The sequence below is a fragment of the Marmota monax genome, unplaced genomic scaffold, assembly GCF_021218885.2.
Source record: "Marmota monax isolate L192 unplaced genomic scaffold, Marmota_monax_Labrador192_F-V1.1 WCK01_AAM20220418_F8-fsc00003, whole genome shotgun sequence".
Lineage (NCBI taxonomy): Eukaryota > Metazoa > Chordata > Mammalia > Rodentia > Sciuridae > Marmota > Marmota monax.
The window spans coordinates 23,921,502-23,939,814 of NW_026694084.1; the positions used below are offsets into that span (position 1 = coordinate 23,921,502).

An 18,313-nucleotide genomic window follows, 5' to 3' on the forward strand; every position below is an offset into this window, starting at 1 on the left:
TATAAACAGCATTTCAGGGAATCAGCCTCAAAGGCTTTTAATATGTGGAAGTTAGTTTGATTCTAAGATTCAGGAGCTCTCATCTGTTGCTTAGGGTGTTCCTACAGTCACCATTGCTATTTCTTCCTCTTGAAGTCCCAGAAATCCTTGACCTGAACATAGACCACCAAATTGTACAGAAGAGAAGCCAAAGGCCTTGGGGAAAGGCTCCCAAGCACTAGTAAGATTTGTCACCTGTAAATAGCTACAAAAGGACTTTTTAGAGAATGTTTCTGAGTCTCCCCATCCAACATGAAATTAGGTTAGTCCCTTCTAAGTGCCCAGGCTTGCTCCCTCCCCCTTTGATCCTTTGCAGTCTCTGGATCTGTCTGGCTCCAGCCCACACCCCAATATGACTGGAGCTCTCAAACACCATATACATTTAGTCATACACTACTCTCTGCCAAGCCGCACAAACTTTAAGAAAGGTCCCATGTCCTGTCCATACTGCTGCACACATCTTAAGGTTAGGAGAGTAGCTTTTATGTTGTAATTACTTAAGACATAAGAGGTGAACTGAGCATCACTACCTAAAGTCTCTACAGGGATATCACTGTTTTCAATAGCAATACTGCTTAGTGGTGAAGCACAGGGGCATAGGAGTCAAAACACTAAGGAGAATTCTTGACGCTATCATTTACTAGCTGTGTTTCCTTGGACAAGTTAGGTGATCTCCATTTCCTTATTTATAAAATAGGGTGAACAAACATCATAAAGTTGTAATCAAGACTATGTGAGTACCTACTTAGCAAAGTGCCTAAAACATGGGAAGTTTAATCCATGTGGCTTATTGCTACTATTATCATTATTGACATCAGGGCAATGCTATTCTAAGCTGGACCATTGATTCTGCTCAAGGTTAGCCAAATGCTTAGTATCTGTATGTGAACCTGCTTGGGTCTAGACATGTAGAATATATTTCCTGTGTTTCTGGCAAGTTTTCTGGGCTTACTTCCTATTTTCACCTACAGTTCAAGGTCTATTGCATTTATGGACTCTATATTCTTAGGGGAGATTCCTTGTGATTAGCAACTGCCCTTTTGTGCTCACCTCTTTCTGCATGCTTGCCTCTCTAATGCATGACTAATCAGACAGACATGGGAGCCTGGACTGAGGAGGAATGCTCTGTTAGCCGCATTAATAGGAAAGTTACCCATGACATTGACTAAACATATAACTGAGTTCCCATTAGAAGAGAAGAAAATGGTAGCACACGGTTTGAGTCAAGACTCTCCTTAAGAGAAGCGATGAAACTGCTTTGCAGTAGAACAGAAGGAAAAGCTCACTTGCTTTGGCAATGCCCCAAACTAGATACTAAATTTGTGCCCTAAATGGTATATCTGGATTTACAACACTGAAAAAAACATGAGGCAGCAGGTAAAGAAGCAGCACTGGTAGGTAAACAGCCTACAAAGTTCAAGGTCAAGTGGAAATAAAATATCCTTGGAGAAGGTAAAGAGCATCATTCGTATCATGAATCCTTGGTAAGTCAAAGAAAATTTATTTTTATTTACTCACTGAAAATTGCCTAGATCGCCAAAGGAAAATTAGAAAGATAATTATCATATTCAATTTTCATAATCATGCCCTCTTCTAAATGTCAATGGCATTTTCTGAGTCATGTAGGTTAGCATTGTGGCAAGGAACCAATCCACTGAAAAGATGCCTAAAGCTGTCATTGCCAGGGGGTCTCCAGAAATTGAGTCTGCTGTGGTCCTGAAGCAAGAGGAGTAGCACAGATCACCCCACAAGAGGGTCCCCTCTCTGACATAGCCACAGCTTCATCTTCCCGCTCTGGTGCATGTGTCTTATCAGCCTGTGCATGTGATACTCGTGTATGACAGAGCTCTGCAAAGGGCTCTGGAAGACAATTCCAATTGATTGAAAGGACAGAGTTCCAAGTTTTAATGGCATTTGGCTATTGGTTATTAATCTGCTTGTCCTAAGAGACAGGTATGGAAAGTGATAAATTAATTCCAATTTGGCTGGATTGTTTTGGAACTTGAAGAACTCAATGAAGTCTTAATAAAAGGTCAGGTATGGTAACAAAACTAATAGAATCTACCAAGATAGATATAGGAAAGCCACAGTAAGCTCTCTCGATGACAGGATGACAAGAATATATGCAAATAAAAACATCTGAGCTGTTCTAAAACAGGAAATGAAAAATTGTAACATAACAAAAACATTTCCCAGAGCGCACATTTGGGCTCAGTGCCAACTCTTTAAAACCATTGTTAATGACAGTACAGTCGCTGTTCAATATGGAGGCAGCTGTGCAAAGACAGTGTGCAGATGAGAAGGAAGAATATCGTCAAGCCGGGTGAGCGAGGGGGATGGAAAGCACAATCTTCAGAGTCAAGCCAAAAAATTACTTCAGAAGGTGAAACACCCATGAACTTGGGTGAAATGGTAGAAACTAGACACCTACAATTGGGTGCTAAAATGCTCCCCAATCCCCAAGACAAACTCCCGACCTGTTCACAGAGAATCCGTGGGAGCCTTGGTGTATAAATGGAGAAATTATGGCTAAAGTATTTCCTTTACTTCCCAAATTTCCTCTAATAAGCATGTATTTTGAAAAACATAAAAGGAAGAAAAAAAAGAAACATGGAAAAGGAATAGATCTATCATTTTTGTTTAGACTTTACAAGTAGATGATTTGGCATCTATCTGCACTTTGTGTATGCGGGAGAGTTGTGGGGGGTCCCTTCTTCAGGATGTAAGCAAGGATTCCTTATGGAATCATAATGGAGAATCATTGCTACAAAAGCAGCCCTTTCACAAAATCTCCAGACCCTTTCTCAGTGAACACCTAAGAAACAAAGTTTGAGCTATCCCTAATACACAGGTTCTGCCATTTCCAGGCCACATTGGTTTGGAAATTCCTTGGTTTTGTTTCTGAAGTCCCAGAGGCCCATAAGACACAGACAGAACTGAGGACCAGACAAAAGGACTGTTTTTGGAGCTATAGTGGGCTGCGCTTGTTTAACCCAGGGCCCTGGGTTACAGACAGTTCACCTCCTCCTTTAGGGAGAGGACTGCTAGACTTTACCCACCCCCTGGCCAACTGGCCAGCATCACTAGAATTAGAATCAATAACAGAGTTAGAAACCCAATTTTATGGGCATCAAACACTTTTTAAAAAGCAAGGATATTATAGATAATCTTCCTACATATAATGCAGTAGTTCAAAGATAAAGTATACAATGCAATGAAAGAAAAGCATCAAAATATTCTGTAATTTTCAGAGGAGAGAGTATGGCAACCATAGTGAACCTCAAACAATACTGCACAAGGGGCTTTAGGAATTCTGGATGGACATTCTTGCCCTTGGATTTCTCTATGAACATTGTATCCACCTCCCTTAAGCAGTTTAAATTTTCATTAGGGGCTGCTCTTTAAATGAACATTTAAAAGAGAACATTCAGGCAGGCCCACAAACTGGATCATCTGAGTAATGATAACATTAAGTGTAAGAACCCATCCACAGAGTTCTGTTCTGAAAATTAATCTGAAGCTGAATGCAGAAAGAAGGAGAGGAATCTGAAGGAGCAGAGGAGTATTGTTTCCAAAAACTCTGGTTGCTGAAGGGGGTGGAGCTCCACTTCTTACCATTGAAACTCATGTTCTTTACCTACAATCTCTCCTTTTCAGAATACATTCTGTGGGCCTGGACAGATTTTTGTGTTGGAAAGTGAACAATACCATATTAAATGACTTCATGTGCACCGTGACACAGGTAATTTTCTGCTGATAAAATTTCTTTTATAGAGCTGGCCTTTTGGATTCATCTTCTTTGAAAGTTTGGCTGGGGGCTGCAAGAATCTGCTGATCTATTGAAGGCCACACACAGCCCCTTCCTTACCTGTAATAACAATCTCTCATCGCCTATGACGGCAGCTTGGTTCCAATTAATCACTTCAGAGAATGGTAACTCCCATCCATTGCTGAGCATCACAGGGACACAGGCAGCCTGGGTAAAGAAGGGATTTCATGAGCGTGAGGTTAGCAAAAGCAGGACCACCCCACCCCAGTCACAAGTGAAATCAGTTCAAATCCAATCAATGCCCTTTCTTATGTTGCATGGTCCTGGGCTGCTTAGGCTGGGGAGAAAATGAGCTGTCAGAACTGTCAAGTCACATGAAGGTTATATGTATCCAGACTTATTTTAATATTTGCAAGTCTTGCCCTAGAATGCCAAAACGCCATTTCTATTCTATCCCATGGCTTGGCTGACCTTACTCCCATGGAGACGACAGGCCTTGCTGCAGAAGTTTTATTGATGAAACAAAAGCTTTCACTAACAAAGTTTGAGCATAACACCAACCTTGAATATAAACAGTTTTGTCAATGGAACTGCAAAGTGGTTTACCTCCATGTCATGAGCAACAAAGAGCAGAATGGGACCTGACCTTCCAATGTAGCATTTTTGTAAACTTCATTATCACAGGGTGTCCACCTTTCCTTTGCTCTGCAAACACCTAACCCAGAACCTTGCTCCCTTCAGTGTGGAGTGATCGAAGGCACAGTCACACCAATTATTATCTGCACTGAAATCAAACAGCCGATACATATAAATAAGCTAATGATGAAATGCTGGTTCCAGAATACTCATAATCCAAACCAGGGAAAATTCATTCCGTGCAACATCTCAGAAAGCTAGAACATTAGTGATGCATGCCTCACAGAACACACAGAGCACACTGGGAAAGACTTTCAGGAGAAGGAGGCTCTTCTGTTGGAGGACACAACAGAATGATCTGCAGTTAGGATGACAGGGGCAGAAAGTCATGAAGCACTGCAGCAAAGCACAAATTCAGACAGGGCACAGAGCACAGTGGGCAAAGGACACAGTAGCAAGAGGACAGGAAAGGTCGAGAGGTTGAGAGCATGCTTTCTCTCTGTAGTCAAAGAAGGCTGGTTGCTACTGCCAGGTAGGAAATACGGGCTACTCTTTGTGCAGAAGAAGGGTTTTCTGCAGAATGTGACTGATGAGAAGAGAAACCCCCACACAGGCTCTAAAGTGGAGCAGAATCTCTGAATTGCAGAGCATGGGAACAGTGGGGTCAAATAAGTAGCATCATACTGTGGAGCATCACTTTAAATTTAGAGAGACCCAGCAACAGAACCCATGATGAGGATGAAGCTTATATTTTGTTTTGGGGGAGTACCAACAATATACCATTTTCATTGCTTTTGAGATTGGCTTCCAGAGAAAGGGCAAGGTTCCTTCCGGGAGCCCTGCAGGCCAGACTGGCAAGCAGATCTGCCTTCTGTTCACAATCATGTCCCTGAGGAACCCACTTTCCCTGGTGGCAAAGCCATTTCATCTTCTGTCTACAGGAGGTGAGTATTCCTTCTGACTGTGCCCACTTTTCAGTAATGTTTCAGATTTTCTTGGGAAAAAATTCACACTTTCAAGGAAAGTGTTTAACTATCCCAGGAGTTGTTAAGGACAAATCCACCCAGTGTGACTTCATCTTCATCTCTACTCTGGGGAACTTTCAGGGTCTCTTACCTGCAAAGCCTCCAGGAATCTGAAGGATCCAAGCCTGCGACCACGAGGAACCAGACAGAAAGTGGCATTGTGCAGCATTTCCCGATAATCATACCTAGAAAGAAAGGGGGCATCATCAGCACACGAAGACCCATCAGGGAAGCAGGGATGGCTGAGCATTGGTGGGTGCTCACAGGCATAAATTTACCCAGAACACTGAGGAGAGCCCTGGGGGTGGTTGGTAGGGAGCAGCTCACGCTTTTCCATTTGGGGGAAAGGCAATGTGGTACAGAGGAGAACAAATGTGAACAGTCACACTGGACATAGCAATTGTGTTCTCTTCTGCAAACAGTACATAAAAAGACAAGTCTGAAGGTCCTAGTAACAATCTGCCTTGTCCAATCTTTTCTTCCAAAATGATGAAATACATTGCTCCCATAGACTTAAAAAAATAAAAAAGTCACTGCTGTCTTCTCCTTTATTGCCACACCATGCAGTACAACTAAAACAGTTCTTGTTCCTTATCCTCCAAACCATGCTATTAAAAACTACCTGGGCCACCTGATCACAAGCACGACACAACACTTACTTTCTCCCCCAAGCTGGGTTTCCACATTTAACCAAGAACATTCAGCTAGAGACAATCACTGCTGTATAAGACACGACTTACAGGAGAAAGAAGAGATGAGACATAAGGAAGCTAGCCCAAGAAATGAGACAGAATGATGTCAAGGGGGTGGGGTAGAAGTGGGCATGGCAAACAGGATACAGAAGAAATTATGACTTCTTTCACTGACATACCATTTAGTGGTATTATACTGTTATTGTATTTTGGGAAAAAAATGCAAATTATGAGTATCACCTGTCTCTTTATGGTAGTGAAATTTAGGAAAGATTATATGTAATACTTTGTGTAAGACTGTCACTTGAAAAGTGATGACCACAAACACATCTTCCCACACACATACAGTTTCAAGTTCATTATGAGTTTGAGAAAACTTGGGCAGCTAGAGATGGCTCACGTCCTGTGAAAGCACTGGTTCCTACAGCCAGGAGGAAATCACTCTCATTTTTCAAGAGCTTCCAATGCTGAGCAGACAGGTGTGACTTTGACAGTAGCATATGTCACCAGCATTTTCTAACTCTAATAGTCTAATTTAATCATAGCCTGAAGGCATTGGATTCTTCCTCCTCTTTTTGGGATATTGATATATACATTTATATTTTTAAAGTCCACATCTATTTTTATATTCTCATACAAACTAGGCATATGGGAGTAAGCCAATTTTCAATTATAAACCCGTCATTAAGAAGAGACATCATGCAAAGGACCATTTGCTTAAACAAGCGTGTACAACTAATTTGCACAAGAAAAGGTCACTGTGAATAGATTAAGATTATCTCCATTGAGAATAAAATAAAAAACCCTTGCTGCATTAATTAAACTGCAAAATAGACTTCAAAGTAGAAAAGATTTTTAAGAAGCCTCAAATTTAGCTAAATAAAAAAATATATTAAATTATGATGGTAATGACTTCTCTTTCCTCACCAAGCAGAGAAAAATAATTGAAAAGTTTCTTCAAGTTCAAATGTTGATAATAACTGAATCCCTATCTTACAGGGGGAAATGTGTATACAAACACACACACACACACACACACATACACTTATATGTAAAGTTTAATCAGATTTTATTATAGAAAGGTCGAATATACTGTAGATTACAGCAAGGTTTAATGGATGCCCAGAATAGAAACCCCTGAGGGACTGGCAGAGAAGGTCCTACATCCTCATCATTAGGCTGCTAAAAATGTAAAACCCTATTAGTGTTCTGGATTGTTACAAGTTTCAAAGTTGCCAGTTGCAGAATTTACTTTAGGGAATGGGTGAAGGAAGAGGAAGGGCAGAAAACTTATAGGAAAAATTTAAATGAGAGCTAAACTACGGTGTTGACTTAAATGGTTGCACAGAAGGACTAGTTGCTGATGTAGCAAATGAAGTGACATGACTGAAGCTTGTAGTCATTCTCACAATGAGATGTGGGAGAATATTCTGGAAGGAATTAGGAAACTGCAAGGTAGCTATGAGACCAAGAGCAAAACATGGGTGCTTTCTGGATCCCAGTTTCCTCATCTGCAAAAAAAAAAAAAGCCAGTAGGACTAGAGGAGTAAAGATTCAACTACAAAACTCCGTTAATATTTCATGTTAGCATTTTTTTTTTTTTTTTTGGTAAGGGAAAGGAATGTCCTTTGAGAATATTCCATGGCTTGGAAGGTTTCCACATCCATTAAGTTTGTATGTCACATAGATATCACTTATACATACATAAGGCATGTTTACTATGTGTGTGTTCACCTGGACACATTAAGACAATCAGAACATACATGGATAATGTAAGAGTAATTCAGATTTCCAAGCATGCTCAGCCATGAACTCACCTCTCTTTTGGGCTCTATGGACAGTGAGGCTAGGCATTCTTGGTGTGCTCTAGCTAAAAGGTAGTGACACCCTCTCAGTGGGGACAATGGTGGTTTCAGTTGGGCCAATGGTGGTTCCGCTTAGCCTTGTGCTTGTTACCCTCCCACTTAGTCCATGGGATGCTCTAATTTCTAGATACCTAAACCCATTCATTTATTCAGTCATTCTTTTGGGAAACACTACATGTTTCACACATGATATCATTCCTACAGATGTTGTCCAGAGGTCTTCCCTAGTGGCTAGATCAACCAAAGAACAAACTGACCAGCAATGAAACGAGAACTTCAAGTTTTGTAAAACCTCCTGGGAGTGTTTGTTTCACAAGAGGAGATTATAGTCACCTTCCAGAATGACACTTAAAGAACTCTGCTCAGCAAAACAATTTAACCAGCAAAAAACTATAAAAACATTTTATTTAAAGTCTCTAAAAACTTTCCTAGGGGGATAATGACAAATAGAGAAATGTTCATCTGAGAAAATCCATCCACTTTTGGCAAGAATCGTCTGTGCCATCGGATCCAGGACCTGCCCCTTACACCTGCTACCCGCTCCGCCTGCAGGAGCTCTACCCTGGGCAGTACCCTGTCTTCCATCAGGAAAGTGAAAAAGACAACTCACAGAAGGGGAGAAAAAATATTTGCAAATCATGTATCTTATAAGGGACTTTTAGCTAGAATACATAAAGAACTCTTCTGGCTCAGCAATAAAGAGATAAATCAATTTTAAAATATGGCAAGAATTTGAATGGATGTTTTCATATATATATATATATATATATACACACACATACATACACACAAATATATAAATATATATTTATAATATATAATACTACATATATAAAATAATAATATATAATATTTATATAATATATAAAAATATATATATATAAATACACACACACACAAAAAGCAGTAAGCACATGAAAAGATACTCAGCATTGTTAGTTAGTCACTGGGGAAATGCAAATCAAAGCCAACATGAGGTATCACTTTTCATGCACCAGGATGGTTAAGATATTAGAAAGGACAGATGAGAACAAGTGCTGATGAGGATGGGGAGAGATCAGAACTCTTCATACACTGCTGGTAGGAAAGAGAAATGGTGTAGCCACTTTGGAAAACAGCCCAATGGTTCCTTTTCAAATTAAAAAAGGATTTACCAGATGACCCAGCAATTATACTCTCGGGGACATTTATTCCAGAGAAATGAAAACCTATTTTCATGTGGAAACTTGTCCACAAATGTGCACAGCAGTTTTATCTGCAATAACCCCAAAGTGGAAACTACCCAAATGTCCTTCAATGCATGAATGACATAAGAAATTGCAGTATATCCATAGATAGAATACTTCTCAGCAATAAAGCAGAACCGACTCTTGATGTACACAATTTAAAGAAATCATGCTAAGTCAAAAAGCGAATCTCAAAGAGGTACACACTGCATTATTCCATTTACATGACATTCATGAAATAACATAATTACAGGGCTAGCAAACAGATTAGTGGTTACCATTGGTTAGGGGTGGGGGAGAAAGACAGGCAGACTTGACAGGTCAAACGAGGGAACAATCTTTTCAAACTGGCTGTTCTTCCCCTTACTTAAGTTTAGAAATGTAAATCATATTATAATCTTATATTACTTAGAAGTAAAAGATAAACATATACTATCCCAGACAAGAAGGTAAGTAGATGAGAATCTTATAGAATGTTTGGCTTTAGTTAATAAATGGTTTTGTTAACCTTATCACATGATCATTGTCCCTACTCTGTAGGTAATAACACAGAAGGTAGAGGGTTTTCATAAATGACTACAAAGAAAAGTGCAATAAAAATGACATGACCCTGAATTTAACCCAGAAACCAATACCACTCAATAGCCATAGTAATTTTCTCCTTAAAGTTGCATTGAACAATATATGGGATACAACCTACTTAAAATGGGCTATGTATTAATGCATAATGAAGTATTTCCCCTCCATATGAAACACACTTTTGCTAGCAGCAATTCAGTGCAACTGGGGAAAGGAGACCAGAGTGGCACAGTGCCACAAAGTGTTCTCTCAGGCACTAGCATGCTTTGCATCACCTGGGAACTTGGTAGCATAGCAAATTCTCAGCTTTATGCAGACCTGCTGAGTCAGAAACTCCAGGGAAAGGGCCCAGGATTCTGTTTCAGCAAGCCCACCAGGTAATTATGATGCACCCTAAATTGAGAGAACCACTGGCATGGTAGTTAACAGCTTAGTAATTAAGAGCTTAGTGGTTAAGCAGCTTTAGACTCAACCAAACCCGGGTTCGAATTCCAGCTTTGCTATTTACAAGCTGAGTGATCTTGGGAAAGTTATTTAATTTGTTTAATCTTAGTTTCCTACTTGGTCAAAGAAGGATAATACTTCCATTGTGGGGATTAAATGATACATTTTAACTAAAGCACAGGCACATTATAAGCAACCCATAAAGGGCAGCTCTAGTCATTACAGCTGAAAGGAGGCAACAGAACATAATGGAAAACACAGCCAATTAAAGTTAGAAAATCTGGGTTGAGGAATTGGGTTTTGAATTTACCACTTCCTGTCTGACCCCACACAAATCATTTAACTTTGCTGTGTCTCAAAGTTGTGAAGAGTAAATGAAATTATGTACCTGCAGTATAATCAGTAAAGCACTTGCAATTGCAAGTTATTATGGTAAATTATATCAGAAGGGAGGAATAAAAAAGAAAAAAAACTACCAACAATTAAAAAAAAAAAAAAAAGGAAAAAAAGAAAAATCAGATTCCCAAAGACAGAGCCAAGAGACAAATGTGGAACAGACCCTTTAAAATAAAATGAAAACAGAAGCTGTGAATCACAACAGAACAGCAGCTTCTAATTGAAAGGATTTTGCCTTATTATCAAAAGCTACATAGACAAGGATGTCGCTGGTGGATGGAGCAGGTCCTCCTGTGGCTACCACACAGCCCTCGGTAGCATGCACATTTGCCAAATGAGCCTGCTTTTTGCTAACTAAAGAGGACAGGAAAGAAACAAGAGACCTAGTCTCTCATCTCTGTATTCACACAATTCTAGTCTCCCCAGGATGTTACAGTTTGTCTCAAGTATTTATTTATAAAGTAACTTAACATCTATAGCTGATCTGCTCCCTCCAGCCCCCATTCTCATAAGTAATTAATCTTCTCGGCTTGCACTCTAGTTTAAATTATATTGCTTAAGGAAAGAAAGAAAGAAGGAAGGAAAGAAAGAAAACATAAAGAGCTAATGACAGTTGGAATTTCATAATCCCATAAAGCACTGGGATGAGGAAAATAAAATTAACATCCTTGGAGCAACATCTCTGTGCTTTTATCATGCATCCAGAAAACAGCAGGTGGATGCTTACAGGGTATCAGGCACTATTCAAGGAGCTGTGGCTCAGGAAAAGACAGACATGTTATCAAATGATTAGAACTCAGAGACGGAAGATGGAGGCCTGGGGTGGGAGTGATATGGGGCAGAGAAGGAGGGCCATAGTTGGCACTGGTGGAGACAGTGGGAGGCAGGGATGCTCCTGGAAGAAAGGGCACCCCCATTAAGTAGTAAAGACGCAGGAAAAGTTAGCCTGCTTGAGAGGTATGAGGAGGCCCTGGGCATTTCTGGAGACAGAGATAGTACAGCAGGGACAAAGGCACTAAGGTGGGCACAGTGGGGGTGATGAGTACAATGACCTTGTGCAGGTGATTCTGAATCACTAAAGGGCTTAAGCTGTAGAATATGAAATGATATCAAAGGTATCTTCAGGACTCAATGTAACCCAGCTCCACAGAGAAGAAACAGTTCAGAAAGCTCAAAACCCTGTCAACATTGATCATGGCTAGGACTAGTAGCATCCCCATTTAAATCCAGGCTTCTTGAGTCTAAGGCCACTTTCTTTCCATGACACCAGGCTGCCTCTGGTCAGCCACACAACCTGCTCTGCCTGGAAACCAAACTTCCTACGAGGCCACACCCTAAGCAGCTCACCTGATTTCAAGCATTGACAACAAAAGCCACCATAAAAAAGGACCCTTTCTTTCCTACTCAAAACCCTGTTCCAGGTCACCACGAGCAGGTCAGTTCAAGATGGCCCTCTGTGATTTACTAAGCATGTTGCCTCAGACCCTCCTTAGCTGTCCCACATTTAGCACTAAAATTTCAATTATTTTTGAGAAAATCTTAAAGTTTATAGCATGTAATATGAAACTGGCCCATGGCACAGATTTGAATTGAGAAATGCATGGGTTGGAGCCAATCATTTGGCTGGAAAACAGACCCAGCTGGCCACTGTTCTTCCTCTGAGTTGTCTTGAAAACACACAGAGCGGAATGGCACAGGCTCCTGTGGTCTTTGAGAATTCCCTGGGCTTGAGTCTCAGTTTCTTCGTGACACCTGCTCACCCAGTCTGTACACATGAGTGAGCTGCTCCATGTACTGGGGTCAGGTAGCTGCAAAGGAGCTATTCAAATGTATGGAGATGGGCCCTTGGCAGGGCTGATACATTTGGCCACAGCTTCAGGGACACTGGAGGCCAAGGGAGTTGCGGAGGCTTGTTCCTTGGAGGTGGTGCCGTTCCTCACACAGGCAATATGCTGCCCGGAGCACTGCCAGGGCACCCGGTCATGCCAAGGAGTAGCAATTTCTTTTTTATGATGCTCCTCAGCATGAGACGGCCAGTCCCAAGCTGTCCACCACAGAGAGCAATGTTCAGTGAAAATCAGGGGCAGGTATTTGTTATACTTCTTGGCTTCCCATGGAAGACAGTCTCCTCTCTATGTCCACTTATAATCCACTTTAGTATGGGGAAGGGAGGGAGATAACACTCTGGGCACTGTGGCTGGGGCGTGAGGGCCTGGAGAGGCACTTGGGTTCCCATACATCGCCTCCTAGAAGCCACATATGTTGTGCATAGAGTCTCATCCACCTTTCACAGAAGAAGAGAGTTGGGAGGATCCTTGGAATCAAACATCCCATCTGAACACAATGAATCAAATTCTCATGTCATTTCTAAAGTCCCCCGCCAATTCCCTGTCTTAAATATCTATTGACAGTGCAGAACGATAAGCTTAGACTAGGTGGTGATAGTGCATGTGCCAGGTCAGCTTATACTTCCAAAGTGGGGGAAGACTATGTTGATTCCTGATCATTAAATAGCAGCTTAATGGCTAACGGGTAAAGGTATGTGAAGAAATATGACTGCCATTAATGATAATAATTGTATTATTATTATGTATAATTGTATAAGTGATAATAATAACCCCAATGATCAAATGTTTCCTGGGCAGGGGAGGGGGACACTGTGTTGTTCCATCTGTACTATTTATCTTGACAGCTACCATGTGAAACAGGTGCTGTCTGCCCTATTTCACAGATGACAATACGGTAGAGTATAGAAGGTCTTGTGGGGTTTGTACCAGGAGGGCAGCAGGGTCTACAGTGTGTTACGTTGCCTCAGAACCTTTCCTAGGAGGGAAGAGTAACAGGGAGCCAGCAAAGGTGAAAATAAGAGATTATGAATACATTGTGCCCCATGACATTCATCTCAGTAAGCTTTTGAGAGGAGGCGAAGTTTAGCAGCACGAGCTTTTATACTTGGTAATGCCAAATTTCAAAACTATTTGGAGATAAATGCAATTCCAAGACACGTGGGTCTAAATTCTCTGGTTAGAAATAAAGCATTTCTGACAATGCTAAATAAAGAGCTACCTGGGTACAGAGAGCAAGGGAAGGCATTAACTATAAAACAGCCAACAGCAACAATGTCCTGGGATGGATAAATGGCCCAGAAGGGGCTTGTGCAGGCCGCATCCTGCACAACAGGGAAGCCTGAGGTCATTATCTTACCATTAACCTTTCACCAAGCACTGCCCTGCGGTGGGAGGCCAGGTGCCTTGGATCCAAGAAGCATGGCCTGAAGCCCAAGAAGAACAGCAGAAGCAAGGCATTCAGGGTGGAATGTGTATCCTCGGATGCAGCTCCTCCCCCAGGACAGGTCAAGTCCCAGGAGGCTAGCTGTGGAAGGGCACTTCATGCCCCTGTTTCCTTCATCTCCTTAACTTCCACTCCTGCTGCCTGGAAGAAGCCTCCTTTGATCCTGGAGTCTTGGCCTCCATACTGACTCTGAAGCTCACTCTATTAAGTCACCCCTTTTCTTAACTTCCTTCCCCTCCTCCAGGAAGGGCTTTGGTCCGACTTTCTGTCAACTCCACGCCTACCCACTCTAAGGTAGTCACTAAGAAGAGACATTAAGTGGTTGAAAGTGATTAGTGTGCTCCAATACACCTTTTGCTGTATAAAGAGCCATTGAAGCAAGAAGGAGGAAAAGATTCAAGCCCTTGATCACAACAATGTCAACCCCAGCTAGTAATCACATTCCAACTCTTGATCATGCTATGCCAGGCCTGCCTAGATTTTCACTTTTATATTTAGGTGGAAACCAACTTAGTTAGGGGCTTTATTTCTAAAGGCTTAGCAACTTGGTAAAAAAATTTCATCTTGTCTCTGTACAATGACAAGGGTGGAAAATTTGTGTTTCACCAGGTCTGATAAATAGCTTTATTTGTGAATTGAGCTGAATGCATGCAGAGCAGTGTTCACACCTTCCATGACCAGGCTGAAAAAAAAAATATGCATAAAACGTTCTCCATGGCTTATCCAATGACAAACACTTCTTGGTCCAGAAGCAATAACTTTCAATCCACAGAAAACCCTGAGCTCAGCCCAATGTTCCAACCACTTCCCTTCTAGATCCAAGACACATTTTCCTCAGAGGTCAACCTTAATCAGTCCCCAGATTAGGAGGATGCTTGGAATTCCTGCTAAGCTGTTTCTCAGTAACCAGGGAAGGCCCTGTGCAGACAGAGACTGTCTGGTGCCCTGAATTCTTTGTCAGTGCTTAAGCCTTTTGTCTGGTCCCCAAACTTAAGTGATTATGAAAATACCTTGAGAATCCAATGACTTTTCATGAAATGGTGCTGGTTCTGCTAACCCCACCTTCCCTTCTCCTCTCCCACAATTCCCATCACGGGGTTCCACTCTGTGGCTTTTGATGATCAGGACCAGCTCCTTCCTGGGCCTTTTGCACCGAACATGCTGTATCCTCAAGAAATTCTAGACAAGCAACATGATATGAAATTTTCATGAAGTAAGTTTTCAATGGAAAGTTTGTCTTATCTGGATATGTGAATGTAGAAACATAGATGCAAGCGGGTGTGGGTGACCCTAGGACATAAAAACTTGTGTTATGGCGAAAGGTCTGATGGCACATATTGATTTGCCAGATCAACCTTGCACAAGAATTGAATTCTTAGGGATTGGGGAGGTCCAGAAGTCTTGATCCTGTCATATCCCTTGGCAGCTCAACAGCTCCCTGGGGAAGACAGTCTATGAAGCTGAGTCACCCCTCCTTCCTCTTCCAGCTGGCCGTACCTCCCACAGTCCCCTTGAGAAGCAGTTAAGGAGCTAGCCATTTCCTAGGTGGCCTCATTCTGGAAAGAGGTTGTGGGACAGAGAGAAAATTAAAGCATCTGAAATGGGGAGAATTAGACCAGAGGGCCTGACCTGAGGAGATCTCTCTCTTTCTCTCATACACACACACACACACACACACACACACGTATATATATTATGGGCCTTGATATTTACTCACTGACTGACCCTTAGAAAAATATTCACACCCCTCACCTTGGCTGAAGGGGCCCATGAAAACTGCCCCACCTGCCCACAGCTGATGGCCCCTGTCCTCGCTTGCCACCTGCAGCTCTCAATTTCTCAACATAGCACACTCTCTTCCACCTCCTGCACTTGCTGTGCCCTCTGCCTAGAACATGCTTCTCCCAGACCCAGATGTCAATGGGTGTCCAACAGCCTCTCTCAGAGAGGCTCACAGAGTGGTCTGGGTGCTGGGCACTCCCTTCCCACTGTTCCGTCTCATCTCTGGCCTGACATCTAATGCTGTCTGAAGTCATGCATTAGAGTGTTTTGCTGGCTTCCTGTTTTTCTCCCCAACACACCTGGCTCTTCTTCGTTGCTCTGGCCCTAGACCCCAGGACTGTGCCTGGCCTAGAGTGATCTTTGAAGAAATCTTTGTTGAATGGATGTCAGATCCTTCTACCCTCATCCCGTTCCTCAGGGGTTGATAATGCCTATCAGGTCATGAAGTGTCCAGACTGCTGCAATATTCACAAGAAAAATTCACATGACAGGTTTCTAAGGATGTGGAGAAGTTCCTTTCATCTTTGTTGCATGTAATGCTAGCCTTATTTCTCTAATTAATGTTAAGATTCATCAACTTCTCCAAAAGCCATATGCTATAGAAGCAAGAGCCCATGAAAAATGTCTTCAGAAAAAAGAAATTAAAAAGAATGTCTTTATAAGTGTTTATATAGAGTGATACAGTGAAACCTGCCCAAATTCATATTCAGAATATAGAGTTCCTGATCTTGATTTTGTCATTAACTGATTTAAACAAGCGACTTAGTTTACGAGTCCACGCTTATTCTATTTACAAAATGAGATATCATTCTAGTCTTGCCTACCTAAGGATCCATCCAGGGAGGCAGTGTACATGAAAGTATATGCAAACTCAGAGGACTTACGGATATTAGGAGGGATGAAGTTAAACTTTTCTTGGAATGGTTTTTGTACATATGAGGCATCATGTAGAAGATGTCAAAGGCCTGGCATTGTTTATTTATTTATTTATTTTTCATCTTCTATGAATCCCAAATTGCTATGGCATATACCCAAAAATCCAGCTTCAGCTTCAGAAGTACAGATCATTTTCCAAAAGAAGCATCTGGAACAGCTAATTTGTTACCAAAGCTGATGATGAAACACACCGTACTGTGAGACTAAATGGCCAGCCATGGTTCCCAGTTTTCCCTTGTATTAGGTTTCAGCTATTAACCAATCAGTCTGTTTTCAGGGTATGAATTTGTAATGAAGATGGCTCTGAACTCTTGGCTAGGGGGCCCTCAAAGAGAAAGAAAACCTGTCACATGGACCATCTTGTTGCTTGGTTTCCCTTCAGGTATCTTGGCTTTTAAATAACTGTCAAGTAAAACTTGGCATCAAAACACAAAGTGAGGAACTTGCTTTGTAGAGGAGCTGACAGCTCCGCTGTGTGTCAGATAGACAGCTGCTGAGAGTCAGCTCCAAAGGAGACTGTGTCCCCTTTGGAAGGCTGCCGCTACCACAAACCACCTTTCTTGGGATTAAGTCTAAACAAAATTCAGGAATGATCTTTATGGAAAGTTAACCCAGCAACGGCTGATCAACCATATCCCTCTCCACAAGTGTTGGTTTTGGAATTAGAAAAGTTTTGGAGGTGCGAAAACATAATTGGAAAACTTTTTTTCCCTGCTTAAAGGGCTAATTGATTTCACAGGTGTTTAATTATCATTTGCTGTGAGATAATACCTTGTAGTGCCATAAAAAATGGATTTAATTTTCGAGTGCTTGCAAAACCATTGCCAAAGCCAAGTTAGAGCTAAAGCTAGATAATTATTCTATAAATCAAATACACTGCCTCCTTTCTTTGAAATTTTTAATACTTGGGGATAATGATATCTGACAACCTTGAAACTGACATGAAAAGGATTTGCCCACCAAGTGCCAAAAGGCAACCATTGGAACATTTCAGGCAGTTTGGTCATTAATGGGAACTCAGGCAGCCTTGGGACCCTGCCTGCATGCTTCCAAAATAGGCCAACAGTCAAACCACTGGTGTGTATCCAGGCACAGTATTCTCTGAGGTCAAATGGCCACACATCTAGTAAGGTCTATGGTAAGGCAGACATGAAGCCCAAATGCTCTTAAAAAGAAAAGAAAGAAAAAGAATGGCGGCGGTGAGGGGGAGACAACTATAAACTTTAAGCGTCCCAGAACATGAAAAGTACAGTTTTTGCAACTTGATCAATGAATATTTTTCTATATTATGCTTAAGGCACAACACTTGTGATTTCAGTAATAACAAGGGAGGGAAATCATGAAATCAAAAAAAATGTTAATGGCTGGAAGGCACCACAAAGAGCATCCTGTCCAGACATCTCAGATGATCAGCAAAGTCAGAAACCTGCCCAAGAGAACACCAGGGACCTGACAAGATAAAAAGGGTAGTTCTGAGGGAGCAGAGAAAGGAAGAGATAGCTTGAAAATGCATTTGGAGTTCCATCATGCCCAAGATCTAAAATAAAAGAGGGAAGTTTTTAAAAGAGGGGAAAAAAGTTAAGCTCATTCCATTAGAGTACCTAATCTTCACCAGAGCCCAGTTTCCACAGAA

General features: G+C 41.6%; 1 protein-coding gene across 1 annotated transcript in view; it reads right to left on the bottom strand.

The window, feature by feature from the left end:
- Positions 1–18,313, bottom strand: part of Ext1 (exostosin glycosyltransferase 1) — a 264,897-nt gene that overhangs the window by 29,094 nt on the left and 217,490 nt on the right. Inside the window, exons 2-3 of the mRNA XM_046464677.2 lie at positions 5,561–5,654; positions 3,908–4,015 (exon numbers count right to left, since the gene is read on the bottom strand). Of these exons, the coding sequence (XP_046320633.1) occupies positions 3,908–4,015; positions 5,561–5,654 (202 nt within the window). The remainder of the gene's footprint in view (positions 1–3,907; positions 4,016–5,560; positions 5,655–18,313) is intronic.